Source organism: Triticum dicoccoides, chromosome 3B (assembly GCF_002162155.2).
Source record: "Triticum dicoccoides isolate Atlit2015 ecotype Zavitan chromosome 3B, WEW_v2.0, whole genome shotgun sequence".
Taxonomy (NCBI): domain Eukaryota; kingdom Viridiplantae; phylum Streptophyta; class Magnoliopsida; order Poales; family Poaceae; genus Triticum; species Triticum dicoccoides.
The window spans coordinates 507,284,498-507,294,594 of record NC_041385.1 but is presented as its reverse complement, the minus strand read 5'-3'; the positions used below and the strand labels follow the sequence as shown (position 1 = coordinate 507,294,594).

General features: G+C 44.1%; 1 protein-coding gene across 1 annotated transcript; it reads right to left on the bottom strand.

Moving 5' to 3' along the window:
• Positions 1 to 327: 327 nt before the first annotated feature.
• On the bottom strand, positions 328 to 4,702 carry LOC119276785 (probable beta-1,4-xylosyltransferase IRX9L). The gene is made up of 4 exons (XM_037557940.1): positions 4,475 to 4,702; positions 2,977 to 4,142; positions 1,386 to 1,635; positions 328 to 886 (listed from the first exon to the last, which is right to left on the bottom strand). The coding sequence occupies exons 2-4, from the start codon at positions 3,894 to 3,896 to the stop codon at positions 728 to 730; spliced, it is 1,329 nt and encodes a 442-aa protein (XP_037413837.1). The 5' UTR covers positions 3,897 to 4,142; positions 4,475 to 4,702; the 3' UTR covers positions 328 to 727.
• Between the last annotated feature and the right edge of the window lie 5,395 nt (positions 4,703 to 10,097).

The window sequence follows — 10,097 nt, the reverse complement described above, 5'->3', positions numbered from 1 at the left end:
GATACACGTTGGAGTTGTCCTTACTCCGCAATACTGTTACCGTACGAGCGCCGTCACCATCGCTGAGCTGACCTCATCACCAGAACAGCAACACCATCGTTGAGCCACAGCTGGGCAAGTGAATCACGACGCTGCAGTGCCAAAAGAAGCAGACACCACTCCGCAATTTCTAATTGCAAGGCAATTTTTTAAGAGAGTAGCCGAGCCCCCAAAAAACAGACCATACATGAGGTGTATGGCCAAACTCAGTACACAGACAAGAGCAACGTCGCAGGTAGAATTACAGCTGAGAAGAAAATTCTGAAGCCAAGCACGGACAGCACACACTGTCAAACCCAATCTGTGATTTTGCTTTTGCTTTTGCTTTTGCTCATGTATCAAGAGAATGTATATCTATCTGTCAAGAGTTGCAACGGTGACAAACTTCCGCATCTGTAAGGTGATATATGCATGTATAATAACGAACCGAAACAGAGAAAGAGTAAATATACAGAGGGCTAGATCTAGCTGGATGAATATGAGTGAGAAATGAAATTTGAAAAGAATGTAGAGTGAGGGGGTTTTCTTCTTTTGTCAGGCTTCTTTCGTTGAACTTTTTACTGGTGTGACATTATTTTGAATCAGGTCTTGGCAGGGAGCAGCTTCGCATGATCCTGGGCGCTGCCAAGTTCAGGAAGGCATCACTCACACTAGTATGAGCAAACAAAAAGATGGGGCACCAAGACAGCTACGTAGCATCTAGGTTCTTCTGCAGCAACCAGCCAGTAGGGTAATTGAGTTGAGGAGGTTCCAAATCGAAATTCCAAACCATAATACGGGTGCAATTGTCTGCTAGGCCTTCCATTTGACTCTCGTCCTCGACAAGCCTCTCAATAAATCTTGACTCCTGCAATGGCACCATGTTTCAGTTCAGTGATGATTTATTGATGTACTCTAGTAATCATTGCCTTAGCAGTTTCCCTATATAGTACACTACGGAATGGCTATGTTCTACTCCCTCCGTTTCTAAATATAAGTCGTTGGGGGAGTGTAAACTGAACTCCCCAAACGACTTATATTTCGGAACAGAGGTAATAGTTCCTTTAGATCATTGTATTGGCTCCACTTGCTCTCGTGGATATTCATATGGTTACATTTGGTTCACCCCAACAGATTTTTACGTTCACAGAGCGTAATTGATAACAATACTGCAGTTACTCAACTAGGACGGCAATTACAAAGAACTACTCCTCCGTATCAAAATATAAGACGTTTTTTGACACTGTGATACAGAGGGATAAATAATAGCTGTCCTGACAGATAATTTTCAAGCAAAAGCTAAGAAGATACCAAGATAAGTCATTTTTCTACCTAGGTATTTGAAATTTAATGAAGAAAGAACTCACTTGCAAGCCACCCCTTCCACCTGAATGGAGTATAATAGACCCAACGGTGGGGCTCTTCCATCTCTTGGGATCCCAAAGTATAGTGCTGTTAAAAGCAAATCCAGAAAAACCAATTGGAAATCGACGCGGTATACTGCTCCTCTGGTTTGTATGCCATCCAGTGACCTGATCACCCTTACAAAGGGGGCCTTCCAAAACCAATTTATACTTGGTCCCAACATGCGTTGCTACTGGCCATGTACCAAAGCGCCTGCATAACATAGCGCAAAATTATGAGTAACATCTTAACTGTTCAATGAGAGAGATGCTCTTAGAGGATAGCTCACATTTCATACTACTGGGTTCAGTGACAGATGTTTCAACTTTCGATGTGAAATTTCAAACAGACATTATCACCTCTCTTGGTTTCACCTGATAGCAAACAATGTTTGGCATCCTTTGTACTTTATCATATCTTAACCGGGATTATATAACCTAGGACTAAATCAGAAAAGAAAAGAACTCCAGCAGCAGACAACAGTCATCCTCTATACTTCTATCATCACTTAACTGAAATTACATAACCAACAAGTATGGTTTTTGGGTCCGGTTTCCCTCATAAACTGGACCAACCTTCTATCTATTCAATGAATTTAGCAGTTCTTCTGCTAACATTCAAAAAACAATCACAATAACTATTATCTTTAGAATTAAAGAAGATAAATAACTCCTGACAACTTCTGATTGGCCGCAAAAAGAATGGCAAATGTAGAAATTCATCTGGAGTGAGGATAAGGACTAAATCTTAGGCTTGGTAGATTAAATGCATCAGCACAGCAACTTTTAAATGCAGTAAGTTTGTCAGCTCTTTGTCGTGTCAAAAATCACAAGCCAACATTATTTCTCGGTATTCTAATACAGAGTTTATTGCAAATCCTTTATAATTTTCTTTAATTATAAGGTTAGGAGGTACTGCTAAATTGCATCCCCACACAAGTCGGTTATGACTAAACAAGCAAGACGCTTTACTGGATATCTTTAAAAAGCCTGTAAAGTAATCATCAATCAAGATTTAATTTAGTAGAGAAAAGATATGTGACCTACTACCACTACACTGCTTAAAATATTCTACTTTTTGTTGTGTGGGACATTTTATAGCTGCATGGAGCACCAGTGCACTGAAAACAAATTCAAAGCTACCAGAAATAAGGATGACAAAAGTGAAATAAAGGAAGAAAGGTAGGATGTGCATTTCTATGTCAAACTCCCTCCAGCCCAACAATTGTGTACTATTAGCTTCAAGATAATATCCTCTTACCAGAGTTGATTGATTCTAGCATTTAAAACATTACGCAGCATCAGCAAATTTGAGAAGGAAAAAACATTTCATACTAACTAGCAAACAATCTTCAAGCAGTAAAAGATTTTACAACGTCAACATGCAGTGAGTAATACAAAGGTGAGCATAAGCCGACAAACAATAGTTTTCAAATTTTGATGATAAAGTATAATGGTAAATTGATTTATATTTGTACCAAGTTAAAGAGTGTCAAGAGAAATTACTAGTTTGCATCATGTATTGTGATAACTTAAAGAATAGATCAACTGTCACCTGATTTTCCTCATTTCTTCAAATAGATCAACTGAGTATGCTCTCTCCTCATCAGCAAAATGCACTATACCATCTAGATGATGCTTCTTTATATGAAATATTGCATTGTTCTTTTGGCAGACAATAATCTTCCTAATATTTGAAACATTCCTATTGCATACAATATGTCTGTACATGATCCCAGAAGACCTCAGGATTTCTACTGTTTCACGGGACTGATATGGCCACTCCGCCACTATCCACAGAAGAGGAGGCGGTACATCCTTCAAGACATGAATCAGACGGTGAAGGTAATATGCCTGGTGTGGTCGAACTGATGTTGCTGTCACAACTATCAGTTGCTTTCTCGCAACAATGCCAGAATCATTAACAGAATGTACAATAGGCAAGGCTTCAACAAAATCTGCCTCATCATCCAACATTGCAGGAACTGGGGGACTCTCCTCGGCCTGTGGCTCATTAACCGCTTCAGATTCAGCCTCCGCTACAAATGGCTCCAGCTTGGTGCCTTGATGTTCTGCCATTTGTCGTCTATCAATCGCATCCCCCTCAAATGGAAGCCTGTCCTTTTCAGCAGGCATTTTGTTTGACAAATCAGCAGAGAAAAGCGGCGTGAATCCGATGAAAATGCCAATCATGAAACACATGAATAGATTGATCATGGCCTTTTTCCAGCTCATCCCCTTCGACTTTGGCCTCTCCAAGGACCTAGCGTGCTTGTGGGACAATATAGTTGCCCATGCAGATTTTAGGCTGCTCGACATCAGGACAAGGTCAAGCGAAGCCAGAGAAGTCAGCACCCCTCTCATTGCAACATAGGACTGCGAGTACGCCATCTTGGGAGAGGGTGAGGGGTCGAATTCTGACCAGTCCTTAACCGACCCCTCTCTCTGCATTGCCCCAGCATTTCTTCTTGCCATTGCAGGTGATCAATATGTCACGCATGTACAGTTCTAGAGTCAAGCAAAAGACATCACCTCTCTGATACCACTATGCTGCTCTACAGACAAGTTGTGGCTCCAATCACTTCATCTGATACCAGCTCAGTCATAAACCGATCAATTGCCCAACAAGAACAGGTACCGCAGCACCGGCTAAGCGGTTCTGTCCTCAGGAATTCCAACTCCACGCCCAAGGAACGCCTTAAATTTCAGCCTTTTCTCCCGCTGCAACCAAAATTCTAACATATTAGCACACGGAGATCATAGATCTATAGCTATATAACGAACGCGATAACAACAAAGGAGGAAACTCTAAACACAAACACAGCTACATAAGTGCTCCAATCTAAATGTCAAAAGGAGCAAATGGCACCGGAAACAACAGCAAGAAACAGCCAAAATACTCTAAAATGGACATAACAGGGGGGCAGGGGGGATGAGCCCTTGATCCAAGCCGGGCAGAGCAAAACAGCGGCATGAAATTCCCCTCATATGCTACCACAGAACGCCTGGATAGTTCTATTCGAGAAAACAAACAGAAGGCATGGAATAAATACCTCGGGATTGGGGTTCGGATCCCAAGCCGCGGAGCGTGGGTATGTCGGATCACCTCACGAGGCAATCCCCGTCCGTCCCTCGCCTCGTCCCCAGCTCTTGGCTTGGCCTCGGAGGAATTCGTGTCGCGAATCGAGACGGGAGGACTTGGTGAGGGCGGAGGGGGATGGAGAAGACGAAGAGGAGGAGGTAATGGTTGGAGGGGGGGATAATGGCGGCCCAGTCGGCGGTCGCCGTCGGAAGGTGGGCATGGGAGCCCTACTTGCATTTAAACCCTCCATGTCCTCGGTATTTTTGGGTAATCATTATTGGTGGCTAAAGATATGCTGAGCTAGTCAATGCGGTGTGGCAAAGGAAAATATTTGAGTACCCCATAATCCCACATGATTTTTTTTAAGCTCCCGGATGATTTATTCGCAGGAATGATGTTTCGGTGAAACTATTTGAACATCTTTCTACGAAGATGAAACTGTTTGAAAATGTTTATGGCACGCAGGGGCAGGGGCACCGACCCCATTTTTTCTTTTGGCTTCCAAAATTTTTAACCGAAAGTCCAAATAATTTTCATTTGCATAGTGGTGTTTCTTATGACGAGGGCTTTCAAATAAGTTTTTGGATACGTTTTGACGAAGTTTTTAATCCTTGTTAAGTTGCAAATGTTGAAACTTGGTATGAACGAATAATAGAATCGCAAATTTTCGAAACTAAAACTTAATGTGCCCACATGCGGAATCCAACAACTTTGCGGATCACAAGGCACTCAGGTGGCCGAGGCGAATGGGCAGATGCGTGCCCACACACATGTGTGCCCCTACGAGTTTATGTGGGAATATAATGATAGAACTTGTTTTCTCTTTTGTTTTTTTCAAAAAGGAGGATGTACCCTGGCCTCTGCATCTGGGCGATGCATACAACCATTTTTTATTCACAAAGCCCTTACAAGGTAATACATCAGTAAACCTGAAGTCGCCTTCTTGGCAACGCCTGTCGCTACTCCTATCCCTGTGATTAAGGGGTGACGAATGTCCAAACCTAATACCAAACAGACATCGCACCAACACCTAACATCTAATGTCGGATGCCCCATCCAAGCAACAATGTCCGGACTGGATTACACACTAGTCCGACGCACTTTCAGTGGGCACCACATGCGCACGGTACAAGGGCCGTCACCTTCTTCATCCATCGATCCATCCTCAGATCAGATACTGACGCATAGACAAATGATAGAACTTGTGGCCATTGTCATTTGTCTTCTTGTGGATGGATAATGGGTCAGGAAGAAATGCAGTGCTTTTTTTTCCAAACAGAAGCTAAAATGTGTATATGATATATTTCACTCAAAAAAGATACATGTCATAGATACACGGTGAGTATATGTAAAAATTGGTTTATCTAATGAGTCCCGCTAAGAATAGGATCATCACCTTTAGGTTGGTGTCCCAATATTCAAATTTGATCGGGATAGACAAAACACAAAATCTTATGCCCGTCTCAATATAATGACATGATTTTTTTGTGCAATTATGAGCTTACATATATCTTTGTTAGTAGATCTCGTTGAACCGCGCTAGTGCTTTCACTTTGCCCAACAATTATGTGCATCCTTCCTTTATGTTATCCGCTCTCGAAAAACTAAAAGCACATGTGTAATAGTCTCATCACACCCGACATTGGTCGTTACTCACTGACCCCACAGATCAATACTAGTCTTTCATAAGGGTCGGCTCTGATACCAACTTGTAACGCCCCGAACAGATCCGTCGGTGGTCGTTACTCCTCACGAGATCTAGACTGGCCCCACAACTTAATACTAGTCTTTCCTACGCATTTTGTGCTCGCTCGTGCACATCCGGGACCAACTTTCCAGTTGGCCACCCATTTCTGAAATTACTCCAAGCTAAGCACACTTAACTTTGGAGTTATTTCTGAATGGCCTTTCGAAAAAGAAGAAATTCCTTATTGCTATGAGTAGTTTATCATCTTTATTAAGTCAGGCTATCACGACATGTGAGAGGTTCCCCTTAATCGAGTGCTCCATGTGGTGGATGGGGGATTAGTATATCACTTACGACGCTACTCGATGACCACATCATGGTCTCATTCTCTATGCTCGATGATCCCAATCCAAAGTTGGAGATGCAATAAAGCTCTTTGCTGCTTGGATCCCGCATATCCAAATGAAGTTCCTGAGGAGTGCAATTTTATGTAAGAAAAACAAAGATGATATGGCCTATATTTTCCTGATTTTGTCGATAGTGTAGTTAAATGTAGCGGTGCTTCCTCGAGACTGTATTCGTCGGTCTCATTGTCCCTTGTACAAAGTAAAAAAGCTCCTTCATGGACCTAGCCGAAATATCAACCTTAACCACGGATCATCTAGACACCAAAAAGTTGACATACCGCATACATGAAACCGAAATGCATAAAAGAAACGTATGACCATTTCAACTTCATATGTTTACTCTTTTATTAGAATTGTGAATTGTTTAATACACGACAAGATGGAAAGAATTCCAGTACGTCCATGTGAGGACACAAATATTCTACGGCATGAGCTGTTTTCTAGCCGCAACCACTCCGGCTCCCTGTCATGTGCTACACGCGCCTGCTGCGGCAATCTTAAAAGATGTCCAAATTGGGAGCGTCCCTCTCACCAGGCACCAGCACCGAACGAAATGCTTTGCTTTAAGTGCTCTCTAAGAAATAACCGAAAAGCTTCCTCTCAAAGTCTTAGGCTCTGTTCGGTTTGCAGGATCAGAAAACATGGGAACAAAAAAATGTAAAGGAATAGGGAAAACAAGCACATATGAAACTGAGGAATTTTAAACAGAGAAATAGTCAGGAGTGAACCGTTCGGCGGTGATCAAAAGAAGCTGCACATCACCTCAGTTGTGACCCGTACCTTGGGTGTTTTTTATTTGGCTGCAGACTTGACTCTCTCACACTCCATGCCATATAATGAATATTTTATTGGATTAGGTCAGAACCAGTGTGTTGCCTCGGCCAACCGCGATAAACAAGAGGTCTGACTGGATGTTTCTTTTCCCGTGAAATCTGTAGGAATCACACAGGAATCGAGACATTCCAAAGTTTTACTGCTCATTTTTCCTTCACTCCGAACGCACCAAAGGTAGAAAATAGCACAGGATCAGATTCCTTAGAGTTTTCCTCCGGACCGAACGCAGCCTTAGTTTATTCCTGCCCCTACGGAAATAGGCGGAAGCACGGGGCCGTAGGTGCGAAAGTGCCACGAGGTTTGAACCAGGGGAAACTTGAGGCGTGGGTCGAGTGAGGCAGCCATGAGATGAGCGACGCCCCACCCGCCGTCGGTTCGCGGCGCCGAGTCCGTCCGAACCACCGCCGGTCCACCGGCCGTGTCCGCCTCGCGCTAGGAGCCGGTTCGCCGGCCGTGCGAGGGGCTGCGGCGCCCGGCGCGTGGGTGTTTTGTCCTCCTCTTCTTCTGAAAGATCAGTGACGTAAATTTGGGCTTGTGCGTGGTAGTCAACCGCGGTTTATGACGCGTTGGTGACCTCTGCGAGCACGTGGAGCGAGAGGTGGCGCGGGCGAAACGAACCCTGACCGACTCGTCCGTCCCGGTTGCGTCGATTCACTCCGTAGTCCGTATGCGATCTGCAGTGCAACGAGCTCGCATGCACAGTCTGCATCCGCGTAGCGTCGACGCATCGGTTGTTCCTACGACGAGCGCACGGAGGTCAACACCCAACAGCGCCTCCGTTTCCACACAAGGAGCGTGTGGAAACAGCTACGTACAGAGCAACCGGCCGGCAGACCGAAACGACGTGGAAGCTCTCGACGTCCGCGAGGCCGAAACGCTTTGACGGGAGCGCGCGCCGGCCTGTTCGTTGGTGCCGCGTCGTCGTTGGAGTTTGGTACGTACTGGTAGAGTACAATAACATGGCAGCGAGTCGCGTGAAGAGATTGTGCCGTTGCCCGGTCCATTTCACCGGATCTCGACAACTCAGCGCCCGGCACCAAACCCCCTCTTTCTTTCCCTGGTGCTTGATCGCGTCCACTGTCCACAGCTTTGGTCCTTTTCTGGGTTTTGTTGTCACCTAACCGTGCCGGGTACCTGGCCGCGGTGCAAAGCAACACATGTAGGCTCATGTGTCTCGCTGAGCGACAGGCAAACCGACTGGGACTAGCCAGGGGCATGTGTCTCGCTGCTGCGCACTAAATATGCTGCGTCGTAGGAATCAAAATAGGCATCGCCGCCGGATCTTCCAAGAGTTCTCCTGTTGCTGTAGCTTCATTTTTCAGTAATAACAGGCGATCGTTCGTGCTACGAGCGAAAAAAGCTACGTTAAACCAGGTCTTTCACTTTTATTGATGAAATAAAGACATCTACAGCCAGATATAGTTATTCTTTTCGAGAGAAAACTTTCAATCTACCTATCTTCAATCATGGCAATACAACGAACATCAGAAATAATAATAATTACATCCAGGTCTATAGATCGCCTAGCGACGACTGTTGGAATTTTGTCTATTTTGGGTCAAGTCCAATAGCAGTTTCAGAAATTCATAATAAATCCTAGAGGCCCACACAGTCCATTCGTGCAAGTAAGAGGTGGAACTAAAATTTAGTCTCACATTGCTAGTTTAGAGGGAGTTGGACCTCTTTATAGGGGAGGTTCTTTCCCCACATGTATGAGGATGAGAACAAGAGGGACATCCACACGCGCTCCTCCTCCGACGCCACGCCACGCGTGTGAGAGTTGCTAGAGATATCATCACCAAGCTTCCTCCTTCGAGGAACTTTGCTACGTTACTGAAGCACAAGAGCGGCAAGACCGCTAATGTTGTCATTGGTTAATTGACACGGGTGCTAATGTGCATGTATGCGGTGATATTTTCATGTTTTCGTCTTATCAGACCGCAGGGACTTCCACCGTGCTGATGGGCAACGGTTCGAGTGCTTCTGTTCGCTTCTGTTCATAGTGTTGGGACGGTCGATCTGAAGTTTACTTTGGGAAAGATCGTGCGGCTGAAGAACGTGCATTATGTCTCCTCCGTCAATAAAAATCTTTTTAGCGGATCTCTTCTGTGTAGAGATGGCTACAAACTTGTCTTTGAGTCGAATAAATTTGTAATATCCAAGTGTGGAACCTTTGTTGATAAAGGCTATGAGTCAGGAGGCCTGTTTCTTCTGTGTAGAGATGGCTACAAACTTGTCTTTGAGTCGAATAAATTTGTAATATCCAAGTATGGAACCTTTGTTGGTAAAGGCTATGAGTCAGGAGACCTGTTTCGTTTATCCTTATCAGACGTTTGCAATAAAGTTGTTAATCATGTTTGTAACAATAGTAAATCAAATGTGTGGCATTCACGTCTTTGTCATGTTAACTTTGGTTGCAATGTCGCGACTAGTGAAATTGAACTTAATCCCTAGTTTCACCACTGTCAAGGGATCTAAGTGTCAAGTGTGTGTGCAAGCTAAGCAACCTCGTAAGTCTCATGCGAATGCGGAAACGAGAAATCTTGCACCACTAGAGCTCATACATTTAGATCTATGTGAAATGAATGGTGTTTTGACAAAAGGTGGAAAGAAGTATTTTATGACGTTAATTGATGAACGCACTAGATACTGTCATGTGTATCTTC